The following is a 26,457-nucleotide window of genomic DNA, read 5'->3' as shown; positions in this document are numbered from 1 at the left end:
GATCTGCTATTGGTGATGTTCTCAACAATGCTTCCCTTGGGACAGGAAGGTGAAGGAAAACACAATCCATGTCCTGTAAAGACAATTCCTCCCCTTCCTGCGTCTTAGTGACCACCACTTGGACATTTGTAGGATCATGACTTGACTCACATAGTCTCCTAGAGATCATCACTAGTAGGTCACTCCCCGTAGCTGAAGCTGGTAGTTCCAATCCCTTAGCAAGTTGTTGCATATGACACAGTTTTAATCTCTTAGATGTGAGGGGAAAGGTAGTTGTAATACTAGTAATACTGGTAGAGGAGGTAGCACTGGTAACAGTTTTTCCCTGCTCCATCCTCCTTGAACTCTTTCCTTATTCTCTACCTCTTCAAAGGCAGGTAAGTCTTATAAGTCTAGTCTCTCTAGTTTGCTTTAGACTCTACAAGCTAAAAGTACAGCCTGACCTTTCTTTCAGGTTGGTGTCTTCTTGCTGTTAGATGCTGCTCTATCTCGGTAGGACCTCCACTGTAGCTTAGAAGACCCCTTCCTTGCAGTCAAACTTAGATAAGGAATAGTTCACAGCCTTACTCAACATATCTTTCACTATGACTCAGTATTACAACTACAACTAAAACAGTTAGAGTACAGCATTATATATCCAAAGTTCAGTTGACCTATGACACCGTATTACATTGTTTATTATTTCTAGATCATTGTTAGTCTCATGATCAGTAGAATCAGGTGACAGTCAGGTCTCTACATATGAACAATTGATGGAATAGTTAATACCAAAATAATTATTGAAATGTAAAATTTATTGGCATCTAAAATTCCAGACTTCCTAAATCCATTGAGAGCAACATCCCAACCTTCTGGAAAAGAAATTGGTTTTGGTGTTTTTCCCTGATAGAGTAGCTGTGGTGGTAGGTAATCACCAGCTGCTGTTATAGCTAAAACATCACTGTAAACAATTGGAACAGTTTGTGTTCCCTCCTTTTCCATAGTCCAGTCATGTCTAGTTTCACTATAAGCATGCTGTGCTTGTGTCATGTATAGTATAGATACTATAGTGTAAAAATATGTTTTAAAATAAAATACTGTACAGAAATAGAGATCTCCCGAAAAGAAACGTGAGTCAAACAAGTCTGTATGCTAGAAAGCTATGATGGAGCATGTCATACCCATTAAAACTAGCACTTGGCATTGTCACACACACAGATCTCTATTCAGACTCAATGGATATAATGTACTTGTAAGTTCTATATACAAGTAAAAAGAAAACTTAGGAATTTTAAGTTAGGATTAACTCTCAGTTTTGATTTTCTGATAATTTATTAATCAATTAATCTATATGTAGCAAACACCATGCATATAGCATCAGCTACACTTAATACTGTACACAGTATAGTAATGGTAGACTACACACCACCTAGCATAACATTATAGTGGTAAAAGGAGAGTTGAAGGAATGGCAGCAGTTGGTAGGTAGTTACAATTAGTAGTTTAGCTGGCAACACTAGCTATCATTGTCAGCACTTACAGGCTGCAATATGGCATGTTTAAGAGCTCAGGATCTGTCATGGATGTTGTTAATAAATGGTGAGCCAACTAGAGAAGGATTTTTCAGTTCTACCAATATCCTACTGCATGATGTAATTTGTAGCGTTGAGAAAACAGAAGTGATGTAACTTGCTATAAAGCACAACTATACCTGATTAACTACGGTGACCAGGTAATTAGGTCAACCCAGACAATTTGGCACCACAAATATTTTAATACATGCTCTTACTTCTTATTTTGATTAGTTAGAAAGATGACTGCTATATACAAATTATCAGTTAATTTTTCCTGGATGCAATTCTTTATTCTATAGTATGACAGTTATTGTTTTCAGAAGATCTGGGTTGTAGGTGACCTCCCTTGTTCCCCTACATTTTTCTATGATCACTATTTGAATTCCTAAATTTTCCTTGATATACTTGTTGGTTTACTTTTTTGTAAGCTTATTATGACTGGTGAACCACATGCATATTGCATCAAAAGAAGGGATGGTTCCAGAGTTAATGTTTTCATCTGAATGCACACCCCAGCTACTGTCTCGCCATTACGCTTCTCTTTCAGCTATGTTCAGCCTGTTACACAGTACCACAAATGAAAACAGCAGAAGAAGCGCCTCTACAATCAATCCAGTCAACATAAAAATGTGTTTCAATTTGCACACCTCAACTATCAATTACTCCCTTGAGAGTGCAGTGGCCATTACACTTTGCTTTCAGTTTTGTTCAGCCTGTTATACAGCATACAAACATACTAGAAGTGCCTCTGCAATCAATCCAGTCACCACGAAAAATATAGATGATTCCCATTTACAAATGAAGCCATGCATTGTGCTACCGCGAATTGACACATTGGGCTGTCAGCAAAAAGAAATGGGACACAAAGGTAGAACAAAGGCAAATCCATGATGCGTGCATTGTATGTACTGCGGTATGCCAAAAGGCATGTCGCGGTATGAAGCAACATTAAACAGTGAAAACATCAAGCCAGCTGTTATTGAGTTACATTTACCTGAAGGCATCAGGCAGGCAGGCAGTTAGTTCCATTGAATATTTTTTTAAATTTCGTAACAATCTATTAGAAGCCTTGGGATCATACTGAAGGCACTTATGTGCTTGGTTATACCTAACCAAGGATGGTATTGTGAAGCTGGTTTTGGGTGATCTTTTTGGCTAGAAAAGTTCAAACCTCTGTGATCCCTAATATAGGTAGTACTGTGATAAGTTAGGAATGATGGATGCAATTGCTCCGGTGTAACTGTATTTTAGACATATCAAAGGCCAATATGAGATTATTGTGTAGCAGTGATCGCAGCATACTCTTTTCTAATATAATTATATCCAATGATGTATGTATGTATTACCATCAGAGTGAAACAGGGTACACTATGTACCATAGCCTTTGATCCAAATGAAAATCTATGTGTAACAATTATTAAGGTTTAATGATTATGCTCTACCATAGTTTTATTATTATTTATTAAAGCTTTACAGCACAAGTGCTGAAGGTCTGTAGGACACCTGGTCCTACAGCCTGCTCAAAGACATTAGATACTAAGACATTAGCTACTTTAGTTCTAGAATGGCTTAACGTGTTGACTTGTTTGACTCTTTTTTTCTTTTGTTTTCTTTTCAGTGATCTCCGTTATAATTTTAAAAAATTATCTTTACACTAGTATTAGCTACAAGTGCACAAAAGAAATTTGGAATTTTTAACTAGAGTAGTGACAATAGCACATTGATAAAAAGTACTGAAACAAGCTTGAGTAGTGCATGATATTAAATCACAGTAAAACAATAAGAAGTGTTATATCCCTACTGTGCTCAAGGTATCATAGCGGAAATGCATAGTAGGGATATAATACTTCTTATTGTTTTACTGTGATTTAATATCGTGTACTACTCCAACTTGTTTCAATACTTTCTATCAATGTGCTATGGTCCCTACTCTAGATGAAAATTCCAAATTTTATTGTGTACTTGTTTGTTAACTTTTTTTTGTAAATAATATTATTATGACTGGTGAACCCACACATACTGTGAAAGAAATGGTGCCGCACCCCAGCTATATCAATTATCATCTGAAAAGTGAAGTATCCAGTATGCTTCGTTGTCAGCTATGTTAGACCCAATACACAGCATTACAAATCAAGAACTGTTCAAAAAACACCCCAGCAATCCATGCATACCTCATCAAAAGAAAGGATTGGATGCACCCCAGTTATATCAGTTGTGGTTTGAAAAGTGAAGTATCCATTATGCTTCGTTGTCAGCTGTATTCAACCCGTTTCACAGCAGTACGAATCAAGAACTACTTCTACAATAAAAGTAGCCACTATGAAAAATACAGATGATTTCTGTTACAAAGGGAAGCCATCACGTGCTACTGCCGATGAATGGGACACAAAGGAGGACACTGGTAAGTCCATGAATAATGCATTGTACGTACTGCGGTATGCCAAAAGGCACCTCTCGGGCTGAAATGACGTTGAGCAGTAAAAGATTTAAGCCTGTAGCCTTAACCATTATCAAGTTACACTTGTCTGAAGGAATCAGTCAGTCAGTCAGTCAGTCAGTTATTCAGTCAGTCATAAATTAACAATAATAAAATTCAGTTGCATCTTGTTGAAAGCATTTTGAGTTGATCTGAAGTCTTACTTAGGCTTTATTTTAACTAACCAATACTGCCTCATTGTCATCAAGGAAAAGTGAGGCTGATTTTTGGGTGATGTTTTTTCATGGGCCACACCCACTCCATTGTGGTCCCTACTATACAGTACTATCGTATTGTAACATAGCGTGTTGACTACATATTGAGAAGTAAGGCACCTCATTGTGTTGTGATAGGAATAATCAGATATGAGCATTTGAAGTAAAATGTCTAACACACGACAACATCAATAACAACAAAGTTTGTGGTTACTTTTGTGTACTGTGTTAATTGTGTTATATTAGTTTCCAGTGAAGACCACACCACTAGTGAATATCAAACTCATTCATCACAACAACCAGTGGACCAGTATCCCTTCATGATGACTGGATATCCACAGCTACCAACAGTTGGACCACCTCAATCTCAAGTTTATCCACCAATATTTCAACATCCCCAACATCAAAATAATTATTACCGAATGATGTTTCCACCACCATGGCTACCTCCACATTCACAAGTTGGGTATCCTGTGTATCCACCATACCCATCACATCTACAACAGCACAGTCAAGGTGATAGCTTAATGTAATGCGGATTTGATCACTTTATTTCATTTTAGAAGGTCTTAATGTAATTCCTGAAGTTAATTCGTCTAGTGCTGGGAGCTCAATTAGTGCTGGAACTGGTCAACTGATTTCTGCTGAGTCTACTTCAGGACAACAACATTTTGAAGATCAACATTTCTTAGTAAATCAAAGTGCACTGTATCATCAAATGATACATCAACAGTCATGGCTACATCCTCTAATGAGACCACCATCTTGTGTCAATCCATATCTACTACACAGTAACCAGCAGACGTCACCTTTTAGACGTTCAAATGTTGTCTCAGCATCATCATCAGCCGCACAGGTAGTGATAGCATTACAGTAGCTATGTATATCCACCTATACAAGAATATCTGTTTTGTGTGTAAAAGGTATAAAATAATAGAATCTAGAATGTGTTTGATACAATTTCTTGCATTTAGCTTTTATAAGTGTTGTTTACGTGCACAACGTTTACCAACTTATGCTTATGCAGTGTGAATGATTAGCATATGATGCCCACATGTTTAATTTTAGTCTTAACTGTGTACATAATTGAATAGGTGGTTTATGTATGGTGGCAGCAAGATTAAGTGTTAGGCTTCATTAAACAATACAGGAATTTTGCATCATACTGTTGTAAAACTGGTGCCAGATTTAATAGTTATACCACGGCTGCGAGGGATTTTGCTGATATGCGGCCCTCGGGCTGCGGGTGTATATGTCAGCAAAATCCCAAGCGGCCGTGGTATAAGTGATATATATCACTTGGGGCGCACTCACCTAATAGGTGAAAGAACTAATGAGAACTCATCCTGTTTGTTTTATACAGTAGCATCTGAAAATCGATCGTGGTTTTAAAAGCGTGGGCTAATAGCCATCAAAACGTTGTCCATACGTTAAAACATCATTAATACGTTACTATGCTTCAACACGCTATGTTAGAAAACTTGCAATTGTGGGATTGAGTTTATATTGTTATCATTTTTGTACTAAGTTAAGCCAACTAACTTTGCTATTGGGACAGTAAGTAAGTTATTATATTAAGTTAAGTGTTTAGGACTGTAAGTTAATAACCTATTTCAATGTAGCAGTAGTAGCTTTGCTGTTCCATGGTCTGTTCAAAAAGCTGATACGCAGTGGCTAGAAATATGCATCCACAATCGCCCAAACAAATATTTTATACCTTCATTATCCTTTAGTAACAACCAACTAGTCTATCTTAGCCTATGTACTAAGCTTAGCAACTACTACCAAAACGAGTCCCACAATACGAAGCTCTATGTCGCTCAATACAACGAGTCAAAGCGCATCGATTCTTTGAACTGGCTGGGTATCGGCAAACCGCTTTCCGATGATATTGCCCGGGCAATATGCAAGTTAAACACCGACTGGTGCCTTTGAACGCCCACGCTAAAGTGGTACATTAGGTGATAGAGAATGAAATATAACATGTGACAGGATATTTTGTAGTTTTAAAGTCCTAATTCTTTCTGGAAATTCTTTTTCGTAAGTCACTTAGTATTCCTGAAATTGTACTCATAGCAATTACAAGAAATAGAGGAAATTACATACGTATATTTCTTTTGCAATTGTAAATTCATTGTTACAGCATAAAACTGAAAGTTGAAGATCAAGGTACCACTTTAGTGAGCATTTTATCATGGTTAGACAAATGGTATGTGTTTACGGAGTTAAAGAAACCTCCTAGCGGTATCTTACTGGTAGGATACTTTACTTATAGGACACTTTACAATGAGATTTAGTTATGCAATTAGCCAGCTCTTGGACAATTTTTTGACACATTGATAAACACTAAGCAAAGCGTACCATGTGTAGCAAAGAGATTGCAATACTTCGTGGATGTTTCCTTTGGCTGTTCAATGAGTATTAAACTATTGTTGTAGTTGTATAGAAGCTGAATAATTTCTTTTTAGTTTTTGCACCATTCTATAGACTCTTCACATCATTCTATTGACCTTTCAACTCACAGATCTGTGTACATATTCATCAACTGAGTTTACCTTGGTAGAGTTTACATACTGTTGTCACGCTCCATGGCTTGCTGTGACCTCTTGAATCGTTGAGGAAGGAGTGTCCTGAAATTATATGAGCACTCTCTACAGTAACACCCAGTGTTGAAACCAGGTCAGGTCATCCAGGCCGACTGGGTCACATTTTGTCTGAGTCATCCAGGTCTCATTCACTTTGTATCTAGGTCCAGGGGCATATCCAGGGTTTTCCAAGGTGGTTTCCAGATTTTGTGGTGAGACTGATGCAGCGGTCTGGAGGTGAGCCCCAGCCTTTGACACATTTGTACATTAAGATGTTGCAAAGTTTACTAGTTTATGCTCTTCTAATTACTACCCTTTTAAATTTGCTTTTTCAATATAATACCATGGAATCAGGTTGTTAAACGCATGTGTCTATTAAGTTCATATTATTTGTTAAGTGCATGCATATTTCTTGTGATTAACCATGGCTGATAAGTACACATGGCCCAATATGACGCTTACATGTGACAAAGCTATGCACAGGAAGAAAAGCTGGAAATTAATGTCTCCTTGAGTGCTTACGTCTTCTCTCCCTTCTCTATGTATACAGCATATCATCAGTCTTCTACATATTCTTGTTCATCACAAAGGATTTCATTCAGAAATGGAGTCAAATATCCTTATATACTGGTGTGGTGACCATGAAGTACTCTATTACAGTGTAGTGATTCTATGTTAAACACACCATAATTTTTAATTAGGCGTATGCACCTAACAGATAGTATTATTTTTAGTGAAAGTTTTCTCCGAAAATTATAAGCTCATGACCCGACTCTACGGTATGCTTAGTTTCCTAGTTCCTTTAAGTCCTATCAATTATGGTTTATGGCTGGTCAGGAGTACTGTAGTGATCCAAATATCCAAATTCTCCTAAAAAATTTTACTAAATGTTTCAAGGTTCAAACTAGTTTTTTCTTTATACCCATTCAATTTATGAATGTTCTGTTAGGGTAGTTTTGTATCTGACTGCTTTGTTAGAGTTTTATTTATTATTGCTTTACAACACCAGATGCAAGATTACAGAATTAAAATGGTTGTACGAAAATAGTGTGGTGGTGTTGAGGGTCAGAGTATCTCAATCTTCATTTTACTTTCACACTCTTGTTCTCCCTTAATCCCTTTTTGAGCAAGTTTCCTAATACACTGCTTCTATTCCCATTATTTTTGTACAGTGTGTTTGTGCAGCCAAACTATGATGGTTTGGTGCTCCTGCTGCAAGCCTACCAGTTCAGATTTCAAAGGAGTTTCTGGAACCCCTGGAAATACATCCCTGGGATCTGACCCAAATTGGATCACATGTGATTATACAGTTTGGCAATGTGGAAGGGTTTAAACGAGTTATGCATCATAGTCTTCATGAGCCCACTGGAAATGCACTGTTGGAAGTTTGTAGGTAGCTGGTAACAGCATGTGTTCCTTTATCTAAAACACTTACATACTCATAATATGGCATCTTCAAGGATTTAAAAACTATTGGTGATGTAAATAATTACCTTGGCTATACTTCAATAACATCACATCAGGTTTTTAAACTCAATAAGTCACCGGTGTCTAACTATCACTAAGTTACTGCTATCTTGCTTGATCTATAATGGCAGTGTTTTAGATTTTGCTCCAAGAGAATTTTTTCATTGCAAAATTAATTATAAAAAGTATATTCTGCACATCACTAATGGTATTACCATGAAATTCCCATTCTTTACACACCCACTGATCCATGAATTTTAGTGCCAGCTATCGGAATAAACTGACATGCATCACGGTGAAGCACAGGGATGTAACTGTAGTAGTGCAAGAATGAGTATTATTAATTTAACTCTTCAAAGGCCAAGCCAATATACTGACTGTCATGCAGCAGTGAATACACTCTGATAACTTAATAATATAAACTGATAGCCTACAACGATTACAATACTATCACTGCATATTATGGTCCTGACAAATATGACCTCTGCCAAGCTGCTAAGAAGGAGTAATTCTTCATTAGTTACCAGTCATTATACTACATTGTTTCAATAATTTCTGCTGAATTATTGATAAAACTAGGTGCAGTTTTAGTTGTCCCATGTTGCTGCTTCTAGTAATTTTATGTTCTAAAAAGTAGTGAAACAAGAGACAAGATCAGAGCTATACATGTTGGAAAATCCCTACTTATTTTTACTTGTGGTTATAATTCTTATTTATTAAGGCTTTACAGCACAAGTGCTAAAGGTCTTTACGACACATGGTCCTACACCCTGTTTAAAGATGCTATATTAATGCCGAAGTAGAGATATTCACTATGATATACAAGTCATATTTCTTGCAGTTAGCTGCTGAAGATTATTACTATTTATAGAACGTTACAATTGCGTGGGCGAGATCAAAGGAAAAAGTGTACTTTAAATTCATAAAGTACACTTTCAGCCGGCCAGCAGTGCTTCATGACCACAAAGAGTGCATCGCAAAGAGTGCTTTATTCATTCAATAAAGCACTCTTTGTGGTGCAATAAAGCACTCTTTGTGGTGCAATAAAGCACTCTTTGTGGGCAATAAAGCACAGTTGCCCACGTGCCTTAGTGCAGGCTAATAGTCTGCGGGGCTCACGCCAGTACAACTAATCACCCACACCAGTGAAGGCTGATAGCCTCGCTGCGCTGAGTCATCATTCACCCCAGCCAATACGAGTTCTACCACTGGATTGCTTTAATAGACATACCTAAATGCTTCGATGATGGTTGGGAGAAGGTAACATTGCTGTTACATTTGTTAATGTAAACAGACAAGTCCTGGAGATATCACAGAAATATTTCGCCATGTGACTCACAATAGAATCGATTGTGGGTTGCGAGCAAAACCTGCCAAAATACACAATGAACGTCTTCCATGCCAAACTATGGTGAACTACGTGTGAGCTACTTTGTTAAACTAGTTTGTGTGCATTCAGGCTACTAATAGTTTGTGCAACGCGTGTTAATTACAAGTCCTAGTGTATGGTGAAGCTACACGACTAGAAAGTTCCATAAATCATTTAAAGCATAGCCTTGCTCGTGCTATATGAAAAATAAAACACTTGGCCAAGCACCTCGTACTTTATTTTTTCATGTAGCACTCGCGGCTATACTTTAACATATACATACACAACCAACCTGTTTGAATAATTATAAAAATTATCATTGGTAAATTTTGCACTGAGTGGATAGAACTTTAGAATGGAGGGGGACCATGATTGAAGCCTAGACAGATTATGGGACCATAATGGCTCCATAATAGTATAGCTATCTGTTTTCCTGTTGTGTGATTTGATTGGTTTGTAAAGCCTTATACATTATATAGTTATACAATGGCCACGAGTGCTCTGCCTGATATAAACGCACGAGCCTGAGGGCCGTTAGGCCCGAAGGCAAGTGCGTTTATACAGGCAGAGCACGAGTGCACGTTGTATAACTGTTATGTACTACTCACCTAATAGGTGGGGAGAGTCTCACAAGACAACTGTAACACTTATAAAGGCCAGGTTTCTAACATCAATTGTGGGTAACCAAGCTGGACGTTGCGATGACGTTCCCCCTGCAGTACTGCAGCCACCTGAGATATTGAAAGCTAGTACGCTATGGGTTATATCACTAACCTGCATTCGCTGTTCGACTCTCATCATGTAGTGCTCAGCATGCCAGTGTGCCATATAGACTAAGCACCAGACTAATCGCCATAGTGATTTTCTCGAGCGAAAAAAAGCAGCTAAATAGACGGTTTAAGTAAACAAAACATAACTACTAAACGATACTAGTCTAATTCTTACTATTCACACTGGCTAAACTTGAATCTGGTGGCATGACAAAACTGGTTACCACAATCGAACGTAAAGGTTAGTATTATTTAGAATATATTTGTTTTATTGAGTCATTGTCGAAGTGGACTACAGTTTAATCTGGGCTAAGATGACACCAGATTATTAAGGTGTATAAGTACGTTTATATATATGTAGACTAGAGTTGTGGACACCCATGTTGGCTTTTTCGATCGCCATTGGCTGCTTGTAAACATTATACGTATTGGTGACGTTATGGCCCACAAATCGACCTTTACATGTCAGGATATAAAAGAATTCGAATGATCTGTGAAGTGTCTTTCCACCTATTAGGTGAGGTGTCGTAGTGGTCTTCGCCACCGGCACCTGTGCTATGCTGCACAAAACCACGGTCAGTGCAATATCTGTATATTGCACTGCGGTCGGTGCACTATAACTTATAATGCACTCGTTGTGGTCTACAAAACCGAAACCAGTGCGTTATAAGTTATAATGCACTCGCTGCGGTCTGCAGCAGTGCAATATACAAATTATGACACTGGCGGTGCCTTTGAACTTCCCATGTAGAGTGGTACATAATATAATAGGGATGGGATGAAGGTCAAAGTTTAATCACTGAAACTTTGTTGATTATGTCATGTTAGTTATTAATGATCACAAGTGATGGGTGTAGATACAAGGTTTTGAAGGTTTAAAGCTTTTAAAGCTTTGTTCCATAGGTGCTGCAATATCAGTGTTAAGATGCATTTCTCATGAACCCATCCCTCCAGTAACTTTTTATGTGCTAAGCACCTCTAAACGTAACCACCCTCTTCTTGTACATCTCCATGTGTATTTGAAGGTTCATATTAGCTACTGGTAGCTGGTTGCAATAAACTGGCAAACAATCTGAGTTTAGATTCTGTTTGTATAAAATAGCAGAGTGTCAAGTTTTTATGTTTCATGCTTTTGTCTTTGTTGTAGCAACACAACAGAGAGGTTACCTCATCATCTACTGATGGTACAGTTCCTCACATGTCCAGTTTACAGTCATCATCAGTACTACCACAAGTGACTAATATTCTTCAGTCAGACTTGTCATTACCTGACACTGTCACTGACACTAGGTAGGTGATGTGTGTAGTTTATTATCAGAACATGTTCCTAATATAGTTTGATTTAAACAGCTGTACATAATGTATGCATAGGTATATAATCAGTTAACATCTCAGGCAAGCCACAGACTCCAATATTTTTAGCTTGCAGGCTAGTTTGGGGGACAAAATTGGACAAGCCCAGAACTTCAGGGTAGTTGGAAAAGGCGGACACGGACGTGGACACAAACATGATATTTTCAAAACACACTTTTTTACGTTTATACAACAGTTATTTTTCATACCTAACATTTTTCTATACAGTAGTCTTTGCTTCCAGACACAGAGGTCAACTTCAAATATGTGCTGGGATAGGCTAGCACGCTACAGAGTATCATACACCATATTATACTGCTATACACATGCTATAGAAATCTAATGCACACTCACAGAGATTCTGCTGGCATGCCCCAACTTAGCCTCGCACACCAGGACCTTAGTAGGGGTATAAGCACCTGTGCCTTATACTGGAAGCTGAGAGCTCCTGGATCTGGCTTACGACAGTAAATTAGGGTGGATCTCTACAATTACATAACTGCATTAGATTTCTAGAACATTTGTACAACAGTACATCGTCTATAATTTTTGTAGTGTGCTAGCTAATCCTCCGCACATGTGCTTATAAATAGATAAGCGCTATGTGAAGAGTTTGATTTGCTGCATCTGAGAGATGGCTATGCCAATCAGCATTACAGTTATTCTTCAAGCGGTATTACTGCCCCCCTCCATCTTGAGATGCCAGGTTTGTCAATTACTGAAAAAATAGTTTAAAATGGGTGAGTGGGTGGGCAAGCACACTGAAACACTCCGATCACTGCAACTAGCTACTGATCATGAGGCAGACTGAACACTAGGTGCCAATACAGGGATTTTACTGACAGGTGCTACAAGTTGTGGCTTATGACAATGTGAAACTGCTATCCCGTAGCATGCAAAGAGGTGATGCAATGCTTTGTTAGCACATTCCTAGTGGGTTTGGCCTGTTTGTACGTAATTGCATCATGCACTTCCATAGTGCTTGTTCTGTTAACTTCAATGTACTATAGTAAATTTGTATCTTGTACAGCTTTATTAAGTCACATTATTTTAATTTGCTTTGTGCAGTTTGTCCATTTAACTTCTTCTTGGGAATTAGGAAGTGCTATGGGACAGTTGCTGTCATTATATCCTTGTCTTATGTGTAATGGTACATGAGGTACAGATTGGTTGTGTACATGCATGAGGTGTGATATAATTAGAACAGACAGTTACAATGATAATAGGTGTGCATGATATAGAACCAGTGTGGTGTGTGCATGTGTAAGTACTTAGTATATTCCACATATTCCCTTCTTAAGTATGGTACTGCTCATGTAACATTGTCTCACTAGAGTGCGAGTGATTAAAAAGCTAGCTAATTAAGAGTGTGGCACCTGTTTTGCTTGAAAGGATTCATCCCAAATGAAATGGGATGAATAATTGTGAGCAAAATGAGTGCCAAGTCCTTTAATTAGCTCGTTTTTAATTGCTCGCACTCTTGTGAGACGACGTTACATTTGAGCATCACCGTATATCACCTGGGAAGTCTGATTGCTATGTAAGCTATGGAACGAGACCTGATAGGAGACTTTAGTGCATCATCAATACTGGGTTCAGCAGATGGGGAACCTTCAGGTGAAATGGTATGAGAAACTAGCATGTCAAATTTGAAGCAATCATTTTCAGTCTTGAGAATTCTCAAGCTAGGTACTAAGTAGTGTCTGTTTCTATGTAACTTCTATGTTGTCTCCCAATAGCTGTTACAATAATAATTATTACACCATCTAGGTGCATTAGTTTTAGTATTGTCTGTCCAGGCACTTGTTGCGTCTCACCTACACTGAAGTATGTGGAGGCAGTTCAGGCAGTGGCCTGGTGTAATGTCTCCAGTTGAACTGGATTTGCTACTTAGACTGTAAACTTGTTGGAAGACTTTTAGGTACAGCAAGTTTGGTGATAGTAGGTCATCTAGTTGTGTAGGGGTCCTCCTATTATACTGGCATGATTATGAGCATATAGGTACCTGAAAGCACTGAGCATAATGCTGGCATAATAGGCAGAACACCTGCACAATACTATAAATTCTTCCTAGTCAAATGCATATCACAGAAAAAGATTGATATACTCTAATACAGCAGTCAGTAACTCTAATACAGTGGAACCTGTTAATCAGGACACTTGAAAATGAGGACACCTGTGCAATGGTCACAAAGTATCTCTTAGCATGTAAACTTACTTGAAAAGTAAGGACATCTTGATAATCGGGACACTTCAGTTGGTCCCAAGGTGTCCTTAATACACAGGTCTCATTGTAGAGCAATCAAGCTGCTGATTGTTCAATTGGAGTATGTCAATCTCTTCTGCGACATGCATTTTGACAAGCAACAGTTTTTAGTCTGTGCTTCAGCCACTTACTATTTGTCTATAAAATACAAATTTATTAGCAAAATATGGGAACTGAGGCCATAGATTTTGAGCATTAATAAGAAAAATTTTTGAGCAGTGCAGCATATCATAATAGATAAATAAAGAGCATAATAGGCTGGTCCCTAGAGTGTAACAATCTTAAAACCAAATAAGAGTTCTAGATCTTCTGGGCTGATTCACCATGGTAGTGGTGTAGCACAATAACTAAGTAAAGCCTCAGAGGTGTTGGTTTACAGAACTTTTGATGGTTTCTACAGTCTGTTTTGCTAGCCTGTTACATTGAGAATATTGTAGTGATGTGCTGGATTAATGCAACGTAGAAAATTCTTGAATATTGTATGGATTTATTGTCAGAAAACAGTGCTGAAGGAATTTGTGTCTGGCCAAGATGAACTTAAGTGCCTTAGCTGCAGTGGCTAAGGTAGTTGACTGCAGCTGGCATACCTCTGGATACCTGGAGAAATAGTTCTCAATGGCAAGATAGTGTGTATTGTGAGGTCAGCGGCTACTGTGTTCTAAGGACAACTCATAGAGGCTTTTTGGACAGTGCAAACTTTTTCTGCAGTGTTTCGCATAGGCTTCAACTGCATTCCTGGCTGACACCTGGCCACCAAACTGAGAATATTATACAGAGGTGGATACCTTGGTGACCTTGATGGATTTTGGCTAGTGTCTCATTGCGTAACTTGGGTGGAACCATGATGTAGCTGTCATAAAGTAGGAGATTGTCATATCCAGGGGTTAATCTAGGGGAAGGGGGAGGGGGAGAGGGGCACAGGCCCCCTCTGGGTTAGCTATTGCCCCCCCTAGGTTTATACCTAAAGCCTTGAGAAATGGAAAGGTTTAATTGATCCCAAAGTTGTATAATCCAATGGTCAATATTCAATGGCATCACAAAAAATTTCACCAAAATTGAGTATATTTACACCTAAATTTTCAAAATTTTCCTGGGGGAGCATGCCCCCAGACCCCCCTAGAATCCAAAGCGACTTACTTCGCCCCCTCTAGGTTTATATTCTGGGTTGAGCCCTGATATCAGCTAAATTTTTCCTGTATAGCTCAATGTGGTAAGTCATATGAAATGTGGTGCTTATGGGGTCATCCTAAACTGGCGGTAAGTGATTACTTTAATTAGAAATGCATCATCAGCTTGTCCTTGGTGATTGGTTGGCAAGTGGAATGCCACTGCTTGTATGAAGTACTCCATTTCATATTGTTGAGCCAGGGGATAGATGACCAGTACAAGTACACAACTAGAGTAGGGACCATAGCACATTGATAAAAAGTACTGAAACAAGCTGGAGTAATGTACGATATTAAATCCCAGTAAAACAATAAGAAGTGTTATATCCCTACTGTGCTCAAGATACCATAATTAAAGTGCACAGTAGGAATGCAACACTTCTTGTTTTACTGTGATTTAATATCGTACACTACTCCAACTTTTTTCAATACTTTTTATCAATGTGCTATGGTCCTACTCTAGCTGAAAATTCCAATTTTTTTGTGTATTTGTTTGTTAACTTTTATTGTAAATAATTATAACTGGTGAACCGACACATACCGCATCTGAAATGGCACCTCGTGCCCCAGCTATATCATTTATCATCTGAAAAGTGAAGTATCCATTATGTTTCATTGTCAGCCATGTTCAACCCCGTTACACATGCAGCATAACGAATCAACAACTGTTCGAAAAGCATCTCTGCAATCAAAATAGCCACTATGAAAAATATGGACCATTTCCATTACGAAAGGAACCCATCACATGCTACCGCCAAATCGATACTTTTCGCTGTCAGTAAGGATGAATGGGACACAAAGGAGGACACTAGTAAGTCCATGAAGAATGTATTGTATGTACTGCGGTATGCCAAAAGGCACCTCTCGGGGTGAAGTGATGTCGAACAGTGAAAAAATCAAACCCACAGCCTTAGTCGTTATCGAGTTATGCTTGTCTGAAGGCATCAGGCAACCAGGCAGTCAGTCAGTCAGTAGAAAATTCCGTTAAATGTTTGTTTTTTTCTTAATTTCGTAGCAACTTGTTGAAAACATTTGGGTTGATCTGAAAGCTTATTTGGGCTTAGTTTTAACTAGCCAATACTGCCTCATTGTCGTCTGGGGGGTTTTGGGTGGTATAATTTTTAATGGGCCATGCCTACTCCTTTGTGGTCCCTACTATACAGTGCTATCGTACTGTATGATAAAGGTATTTACCAGTACATGAACAACATTATAGTCTGATGCTTGTAAGTGGTGACATCTGCCTTATGGCTGATGGGTTAGCAGAAATACTTTTGTCATTGATGACATGGCCAGGGAGGTATAATTGAACTTTTGATAAATTTACACTTACTGGGGTTTAAGGTGAGTCCAGCAGATCAAATCTTCTTTAGGACACATTTTATCCAAGAGTTGTGTTCCTCTAAGCTTTTGTCATATACTAAGATGTCATCTGGTAGGCCTTCCAGTATGCTGCTCATTTGTTGTTAGAACACTACTTCTGGAGTGCTGGAAATCCCGAAGATGAGTTTGTCAAACCAGAAATTCTCAAATTGTGTTATGAAAGTTGTGAGGTGTCTGCAACTGGGGGCCAGTGGTATCTGTCAAAATCCACTATTGGTGTCAAGTTTAGAGAAGATTCTTGCTCCTGCTATTAGTTGTACTAGGGCGGTGTCCCATCACAGCACAAGGACTGGACTCTCTGGCCACGTGGTACTTCACCAACTTTTCTTATTAATGCGATCCTCAATCCTACATACATGTGCTCACATACACTATTATACATTCATATACCAAGTCCATATAGCTAGCTCTGTTACGTTACTTGCTTCCAAGAGCTTAGTCCTCCAAGCGTAACTCTGCTTCTGGTATAGTATAACACACATGTGCACTGTCACTGTTCTACATTCTTTCTGTTAATATTCATTACTCTTCATCCCAGCATCTCAACTGCATCCACTGATGGTAGCTACATTTCCAGCACCAAGTTTACTATCATACGACACTTAAGTTTTACCACAATTGTTCAAACAGTAACTGACAGCCAGTAAGCTCTTGGTAGTTTCTTACAATTCACTTGGCAATACAGAGGACTGCTAGCAGGCATCACAGACTCCACGCTTGGTGTACTGGAATCTCTCAACGGAAACCTCTCAACGTCTTCTCCTTAACATGTAGCTATGTTCCACTGCCACCCTTCACAATCATCTCCTGTGGCTGCACGAATTGCGAGAATCGGTCCTCGACTAGTTGGTTGCTCCTCTCTCAGTTCCTGTTCTTTCTGCGATCCGACGAGACACATGCTACCTCTTCTACTGGCCTCCTTGCTGCAGTTGTCACAGCAAGTCTCGGTCCCACATCCGGTCTACTTTTGAGTCGCCAGCAGGAAATCTCGCACCAGGACTCTAGCTCTCTTCTTGTATAGTCTGTTCCAACCTTTGGTAACTGTCCGCTAAGACTGATAATCACTCATGTGTTCACTTTGTATTATGTACATGAGTGTTGTGTTATATCATCTGATTACATGCATTCACAATGGAAGCCTCAGATGACACTAGTACTGCTGTGAACTGCTACTTGATTATATTTGTTCTACACTGAGGAATGTATGTAAGGCTATCAATAAGGCTAATGGACTGTTGTACAATCATTAACTTTGTACCATCAGTACATCTTTTGCACAGTTTAAAAACAACATTAAATTTTGTTATGAGTGCATGTTTTATTAAATCTTTGAATTAACCAGGCTTGTGTGGGGCTTGTATGCACAAGTGTATCATAATTTAGAAGAAATTCAGTCACTAGAGCAACAGCTCTTCAAACCAAATGCTAAAATAATTACTCTTTTATGGTAGTTGAGTGTTTTATCAAACAGTACAGTAGTACTGTTTAAATAGGGATCCCCTGAAAATGCCGAGTGTCACCTAAAAGAATGTCTCTAGAAAAACCTCGAAAATCACCTTTACGGAATAATATTAGTCCATCTAACATAAAACACAGCATTTCAAAAGAAAATTGCCAAAACTTGAAATTTTGTCTGCCTCACTCACTCACTCAACTCACTCACTCACTCACTCACTCACTCACTCACTCACTCACTCACTCACTCACTCACTCACTCACTCCACTCACTCACTCCACTCACTCACTCCACTCACTCAACGACCACACTCACTCACTCCACTCACTCCACTCACTCCACTCACTCCACTCACTCCACTCACTCCACTCACTCCACTCACTCCACTCACTCACTCCACTCACTCACTCCACTCACTCAACGACCACAGTCACAAAGCTAGAGGCCAAACAAAGCAGCGCACAGCCACCATTTTACGCCACAATAATAAACTCACCAGTGGGATGTGCCGTTTGGGGTGTATCCCTCTGTGCCTTGTTGTTTCTTTAATCTTCAGTCAGGCTGCTTGTCTTCTTCATCCAACGAAACCATATCAAGCTGTTAATTTTTCGTATCAACACTTTCTTTCAGCAGCATATTTAGATGCCACAGAATTATTTCAGAGCTGGATTTCAGAAGCGTTTCAGTCCCGGCGCTACTATAAGAGGTATACATATTAGCTAGATATCTGCAACTTCATGATTGGGATCCCATTTTCACGATAGGTTCGTGATCACACCCATCAAATAAAGATCTAGCTGGACTAATGGTGATAGAGTGTGGAGACCACACCTCTTAACAATCTAGCTATTTGCTTAGCAGTAAACAAAATGACCTTACCCCTTATTGGTCCAACTAGCTGCACACCCCTTTGTTGACTCGAGATACTCTAACAGAACAGTCACTCTAATACAACAGTCATGTATGATATTCTAATAGAACATTCACAAGTTACACTGTACCTAGCTGTGCTACAACAAAAAACTAGTATTTTAAAAATTGTTAATTTAAAAATGAAGTAGGGATCTATGCAATAAAAAGTAGTGAAACAAGAGATAAATGATGGTATTGCAGCATAGCTTGGTGGGAAAGTCTATACTTTGGCACATTAGCCTTGTTAAATCCCAAAGTAGGGACTTTCCCACCAAACTATGCTGTAATACCATCATTCATCTATTGTTCCACTACTTTTTATTCCATAGATCCCTACTTCATTTTTAAATTAACAATTTTTAAAATATAGTTAGAGTAGTTGCAAGTTCATGTTTGCAATCTCAAACTTTTTAATCACCTGAACACTAAGAAGTCTTCAGGGGGTTGGGTAACAACACTGCAATTAGCCTAGAATTCCTATGGATATAACTACATGAAAATAATGAGGAGAAAACATCCTGACCACCTTGTAGACTCCTGTAAGCGTTTGAGAGTAAATCGGATGGCTGCAGGTTCAAGGCTACCTAAGTCCAGTCATGAATTTTTTCTCCTTTCTCCAACTTTTCAAACACACCTTATGTAGGTGTCCTACAGACCTTCAGTACTTGTGCATTATAATAAATAAATAAAAATTAATTCACTCAAAAACAGCCAAGCTGTAAAAAAAGAGTGCGGCCCTTAAAAGCCTAAGTGAAAAAAGTTGTGAAATCAAAGACGGCAACCAAGTAATGGCTGCGATGATGTTAATGCTAATAAATCAAAGGTGGTGGCCAAGAAATGGCTGCAATGATGTTTAATGCTAATAAATTTTAACCATTAGCATTAGCCATTTCTTGGCTGCCACCTTTGATTTCACAACTTTTTTCACCCAGGCTTTAGAGGGCACACTCTTTTTTTACAGCTTGGCTGTTTTTGAGTGGATTTCACTTTTTTGTATTTTCAAAAACCAAATCCTGAACCTTTTTAGTGGGATATGATTTCCTGGCTGTTGTATCACAAGTTTTGCTAGCATATAGCACTAATTATTATGATGATTATGATGATGATGATTGGCGCAAGTTGGTCATATTAGTCTGCTTGCAGACCGCCTGGGGGTGAAACTAAGTTAATATTACAAATATACCACTGATTGATACGAAAATGGCTCTGATTTGATGAAATAGCTACTAAATTGAGCCTCAAAGTGTTGCAACAATAGTATGGTGCTAATGCTCTAATAGAGCGCACGTATTTGCTTTCGCTGAAATCATTTAACAGAACACACATAGAATGTTCTAGAACAATCTAGATTTTCTATTGGTAGATCAGTTACTTAGAATTTTCATTTATAAGGTAGAAATTAAGTGAAGTGATCAACCGAGATAGCAGTGGTTCAGTGGTATGGAGGTCCTTGGTTTGAACTCTGGTCATGATGAGTTAATTTTTTTCGACATTTTTTATGCACCTTTTTGCCCCCCCCCCAGTGACTGCTCTATTAGAGTATCTTGATCCTGCAATTTTACACTTGCTCGGTTTTTGCTTTATAATTTTGTAGCTGTACGTCTGTTGCTGTTCTAACCACCAAAAGGCACTCCTACGATGATCAGCCTATGTACACATGAATTTTCAAGTTATTCCTCTACTCGGTTTACCCTGTAGCCGTGACAAAAGTTTCATTTTTTTTATGTGAATAAATGCTCATAACTCCTTGGATATTTAACAGATTCATAGCAAACTTGGTACGCGAATGTACCTTTATACGCTCTTTACTTGTGCCAAATATTGATACAATGGAGTTACAAGTTTGTGTTTTATACCTATTTTTGCAAAGTGTGAGAAAAGAAATCAAAGCCCCCGTTGCCCCCTAGCCTATGGCAAAGAAAAAAATGAAGAAATTAAAATGAAACTTTGGCCACTCAGATCTCAGAAACGGCTAGGGAGATTTCCTTCAAATTTGGTATGTGTCGTGGCCTACCTGACGGGCACCTCTGTAGTAAAACTAGTTCCAATTGGATAAGGGATTATGAAGCTACAAAGGTGTGAAAATTGCATTTTCTTTCTTCCTGTAAATATACTAACAGTGTGGCGTGCTGGCTTCTTGGGCCGCACGACACGCTACCGTGTGTCTTGATAAGCATATTTTAATATCATTTGCATTATTTTAGGTCATCACCAATTTGCTCACTGTTACAAGTCTTTAAGAAGTATTATTATGATTTAGTGAAATCATTACCGATGAATGATACTTTGTTTATTGCAAGTTTATACTCAAATAATCTGTTACCTGGTGACATGAAAGATGTCATTGAGTCAATATCTACAAAAGCACAAAAAGCTACCAAATTCTTGGACAGTATTATTAAACCAACTATTGAAAGTAATGATGGTACAAGATTTGGTGTACTGTTAGAAGTAATGAAAGACAGTGAAGATTATAACATTAGGAAACTGGCTGATACAATACTGTGTACAATAAATAAAGCAAGGATTTGTCAACAGAAAAGCAGGTAGACACATACTGTATTATATGTGCAATTACTATATTTTGATGTTGACATTTTAATTGGGTAGTGATGTTTATTGGGTCTATCAGTGTAAATAGTGATAAAATTTAATGACATGCATGTACTACCTTTTGTTGTGAATGCATTGAAATTAAAAACACACATACCTTAATTGGGAACTCATATAAATAGCTACCATGCCATTATCTCTATGTGCAACTGGAAACCATAGTATAAACTGTTGATTGGTCTCTCTGCAGGTCTAAAACTGGTAATTGATATACTGCATGATAATTTATCTGATACATACAAAGAGACCAGGTACAAACCTGTTGGAGCAGAATGGCCACCCAACCAACCTAAAGTAATTGTCAGTGTTGCTTTAGTACACTACAAAGGGAAACGTACTAAACAAGAATTATTGCAAATAGCTAGTAGACACAAAGAAGGTGCTTCTTATGTTGATAAACTAGTTTCAAATTATCAAGGTCCTTCTGCTAAAAGACCACGACTTGATCACTCTAGGATCACCAAAGATATCACTGATATATTTTTGCACCAGATCCCAACACTAATGAACTACCCACACGTATTCTAATAGAAGGAGCACCCGGTATTGGTAAGACTGTACTGGCCAAGGAAATTGCATTTTGTTGGGCCAACAATACATTACTGAACAATACCAACATCTTGTTCTTATTAATTCTTCGTGATCCTGCATTACAAAAGGTTGAGAATACCAGGCAACTAATTCAATATGTTAGTATGGGAGGCCTGAATGATGAAGAAATTCAAAAATGTATTTCACAGCTAAACAACATCAAACTGGGATTTGTTTTTGATGGATTTGATGAATATCCCTCATCACTTCAGAAAAGATCTTACATTGTAAGTATCATTAATGGTGAGGTATTTCCCAATTCCATAGTAGTTATCACTTCACGACCAACTGCTACAATATCACTACATAATCGTGTTGATAGGAGAATTGACATTCTTGGGTTTGCCAAGGAAGAACGAGAGGAATATATTTCACAATCACTTGATAAAGAGAAGAAAGAAGAACTTGACAAATACCTTAAACAAAAACCAACAATTAATGCATTGTGTTTTATTCCATTACATTTAGCAGTACTGTTGTACCTGTTCCAGCAGGGTAGTTTACCTGAAACACTAACTGAAATGAATGAATTTTTTATCATCCATACAATATATCAACATCTCAAAAGACATGAACTAACACCATCTGGTGTGGTGGACAAGTTGGACAAAGTTCCTAAACCAATCCTTGATATTGTGTACAACTTAGCCAAGTTAGCATTTAAAGGCTTACAGCAGAACAAGTTGATATTTACTTTAGATGAGATCGAAGAAGCATGCCCTAATATTAGTAACATGTTAGGGGCCATCAATGGATTTGGTTTATTACAAGCTGTACAGCATTATCCACAGAAAGGAGCTGGAGAGACTACTTCGTTTAATTTCCTTCATTACACAATGCAAGAGTACTTAGCAGCTCAACATGTCACAATTCTCCCTGATAAAGAGCAAGTGTCATTGATGGAAAAGACATTTTGGGATAGTCAGTTTAACTTCATGTGGATGATGTATGTTGGAATAGTGGGAGTAAAAGCAGAAAATTTTGTCAATTTTATCAGTCAAGGAAAAGTCTACAAGAATAAAAATGAATTACGAGTTGTTGCAAATGACAAAAGAAAACGCTTACACGTGTTCCAATGCTTTATGGAAGCAAAAAGTATTGCAGATACTCCTGCAGTGATAACATCCATGTTTAAAGATGGTAAGGTAACACTTGTTAACTTAAATTTACTTCCACATCACATTTCATCATTAACATTATTCATATCAACTTCTTCTATTAACTGGAAAATATTACAACTGCGAGGTTGTCAGATAGGAGACATTGGGATGAGTGTTTTGGAACAGTTTATTAGTGAATACACAATACCAACACTAGAATATTTTGACCTCAGTAATAACCCCTCATCCCCATGGGGTGTGTACTGTACCATCATCAGATATTGTAGTAGTAATAGTTTAACACTTTGTGGAGATGATAGGATGAAGGAACATGTTAGTGAGATAATAAAATGTTTAAAATGTTGTTCAAAATTGTACTCACTAACAATTGGTGGTACAATATCATGGGATGAATTTATCAAATGCTACAATACAAATCATAACAAGGTGACCTTACCACATGATGACATTACTGGTGAAAAAACAGTAGAAGGTCTTAAAATGAATACAACATTACAAAGGCTTAACATTATAGGTAGTAAGTTGTGTGATGATCATGTAGCAGTAAACATCATTAACTATCTTAATAGTAACTGTACAATACAAGAACTCAACTTGTCAAATAGTGGCATTACTAGTAAGGAAGCAAAGCAAATAGCAGATGTAATCATAGTGAACACAACTCTACTAAAGTTTAATATTTCCCACAATAAAATATTTGATGAAGGAGCATTGGCAATCAGTGATGGTATCAAAAATAACAATTCTTTACAAGAGCTCAACATTTCAAGTAATAACATTACTAGTAAGGGAGCAAAGCAAATAGCAGATGCAATCATAGTGAACACAACTCTACTAAAGTTTAATATTTCCTGCAATAAAATATTTGATGAAGGAGCATTGGCAATCAGTGATTGTATCAAAAGTAACAATTCTTTGCAAGAACTTGACATGTCATTTAATTTCATTACAAATGTAGGATTAGTGTATTTGTTGGAATCAGTCCAACACAATAGTACTCTACATAAGCTGAGCATTACACAAAACAATATTGTAAAGTCTCAGTTTACAAACATCAAACATTCCATTAAGAATTTACTCCATACATTTCCAATACACACATCATGGAATGAGATAACTACTGATCAATATGGGGGACTACACTCAAGTCAATGATTTGTACATTATATAACAATTCTGATGATGGTAGTGATGATATTGAACAATACATATGGACATGTGAGGAAACATTTTCTGATGCTGGAATAATACTATTGTGTGATTGTATTAAGGAAGACAAGACAAGACAACAACTCAACATGTCAGATAATAACATCACCAGTGAAGGAGCAAAATGTATAGCTGAAGCCATTAAAGTGAACACAACTTTGCAAAAACTTGACATTAATGGTAATAATTTATCTGATGATGGAGCAACAGCCATCAGTGAGTGTCTCAAGTATAATAATTCATTACAAGAACTCAACATGTCATATAATAACATCACCAGTGAAGGAGCAAAATGTATAGCTGAAGCCATTAAAGTGAACACAACTTTGCAAAAACTTGACATTCGCGGTAATAAATTATCTGATGATGGAGCAACAGCCATCAGTGAGTGTCTCAAGTATAATAATTCATTACAAGAACTCAACATGTCATATAATAACATCACCAGTGAAGGAGCAAAATGTATAGCTGAAGCCATTAAAGTGAACACAACTTTGCAAAAACTTGACATTGGCTGTAATAAATTATCTGATGATGGAGCAACAGCCATCAGTGAGTGTCTCAAGTATAATAATTCATTACAAGAACTCAACATGGCAGGTAATAACATCACCAGTGAAGGAGCAAAAACAATAGCTGAAGCCATTAAAGTGAACACTAGTCTCCACACACTAAACATCTATCATTATCATCTTAGTAATGATGATAGACCATCATTTAACATGACTATACTAACTGCAGTACACCATAACACTACTTTGATGAAACTGACACTACCATTGGTATCAGGTGATAATAAAGTAAAAATTACTAGTGAAGTGGAGAAGATCAACAAGGAAAGGACAAGACAAGACATTAGTACACTAACTTGTTATTACTCACTGTAGTACAATAACTACAATCTTTAGTGGAATAGTTAAGAGTGTTACAACACTGTTAATCACCTAAACAATGTCAATTGTATACATCAACAGATACTACAAAGTATTTTCTATTCAAGGTGTAATATGTCTTATATCAATAGATATCTAATGTGTTTACCTATATTAATATTGTCATTGTTTAATGTACAGTATATGGGACAAGTGTTGTGATGACTTCTGTCATAATTAACTGTGAAATAATAAACAATCTGTAATAAGGTCAAATTGTTATAAAACTGTGTATTGTAATTTGTTTGTGAGTCTTTTGAGTTTATTCTGTCAGATTTGTAGTGGTTATTGTCCTTGTTACTGGAGGAATACAGGGAGGGTCTTCTGTGCTACAGTGGAGGTCCTACTGAGAATAACAAAATCAAGCATGCAGGAAGACACTGTATATACTGCAGCAAGAAGAAGGTTAGGCTAGTAATGTTGTACTTGTTATGAACTAGTTCTCCCACAGGTGTTCATGCTACTGAAACAAAGAAGCACAGAAAATGGATAAAGAGAATTTTAACAAACTATTTTAGTTTGTACACACAAGGTGAACTGGGCCTGTACGGGTATATGTCTTAATCCTTAATTTGTTGAGTTGTTATTTGTTGTTTAGTTTACAACTTGATTTGTATGTGATTATCTGAAACTTGTTGATCAGTAGACCAACGCAGAATTATCAATCTTATCACCAAAATTGCTGACACTACAAAAGACAGGTGAGATGTTCACTATTAGGATACACACACAACTAGTATATCTCATATGATGACATGTTACCTGATGATTGAGTGGAGGATTAACTGATTTAATGAGTCAGTGTGTGCATGTGTTGTGAGGTAGCATAGCCAAGTGGCTAAGGCACCAGCCCTAAGGCACCAGTCCTAAGGCACCAGCCTGGTAATCAAAATATTCCAGGTTTAAAGTTATGTCCTGTTGCTGTTGCTGCTGTTTCCTTTAGCAAGAATCTTTACTCACATTGTTCCAGTGTACCTAGCTGTTTAGTGGGGACTTGGTTAGTTACCTATTGTCAACTGG

General features: G+C 37.7%; 3 protein-coding genes across 3 annotated transcripts in view; all 3 read left to right on the top strand.

Moving 5' to 3' along the window:
* The window catches only part of LOC136236972 (uncharacterized), a 42,652-nt gene extending 20,744 nt beyond the window's left edge, over window positions 1-21,908 (top strand). Inside the window, exons 3-8 of the mRNA XM_066027208.1 lie at window positions 4,383-4,446; window positions 4,491-4,760; window positions 4,808-5,100; window positions 11,583-11,725; window positions 21,176-21,517; window positions 21,775-21,908. Coding sequence (XP_065883280.1) covers window positions 4,565-4,760; window positions 4,808-5,100; window positions 11,583-11,725; window positions 21,176-21,517; window positions 21,775-21,793 — 993 coding nt within the window. The 5' untranslated portion in view covers window positions 4,383-4,446; window positions 4,491-4,564 and the 3' untranslated portion in view covers window positions 21,794-21,908. The remainder of the gene's footprint in view (window positions 1-4,382; window positions 4,447-4,490; window positions 4,761-4,807; window positions 5,101-11,582; window positions 11,726-21,175; window positions 21,518-21,774) is intronic.
* On the top strand, window positions 21,802-24,260 carry LOC136236839 (protein NLRC3-like). Its single transcript, XM_066027070.1, has 3 exons — window positions 21,802-21,835; window positions 22,077-24,178; window positions 24,255-24,260. Exons 1-3 carry the CDS (start codon window positions 21,802-21,804, stop codon window positions 24,258-24,260), a joined length of 2,142 nt encoding a protein of 713 aa, XP_065883142.1.
* Window positions 24,261-24,447: 187 nt separating this feature from the next.
* Window positions 24,448-25,530, top strand: LOC136236973 (NLR family CARD domain-containing protein 3-like). Its single transcript, XM_066027210.1, has one exon. The coding sequence runs from the start codon at window positions 24,448-24,450 to the stop codon at window positions 25,390-25,392; it is 945 nt and encodes a 314-aa protein (XP_065883282.1). The 3' UTR covers window positions 25,393-25,530.
* The last annotated feature ends 927 nt before the right edge of the window (window positions 25,531-26,457 follow it).

Source organism: Dysidea avara, chromosome 10, assembly GCF_963678975.1.
Source record: "Dysidea avara chromosome 10, odDysAvar1.4, whole genome shotgun sequence".
Lineage (NCBI taxonomy): Eukaryota > Metazoa > Porifera > Demospongiae > Dictyoceratida > Dysideidae > Dysidea > Dysidea avara.
Note: the sequence above shows the minus strand (reverse complement) of the source record. Positions and strands in the feature narration are given on the sequence as shown.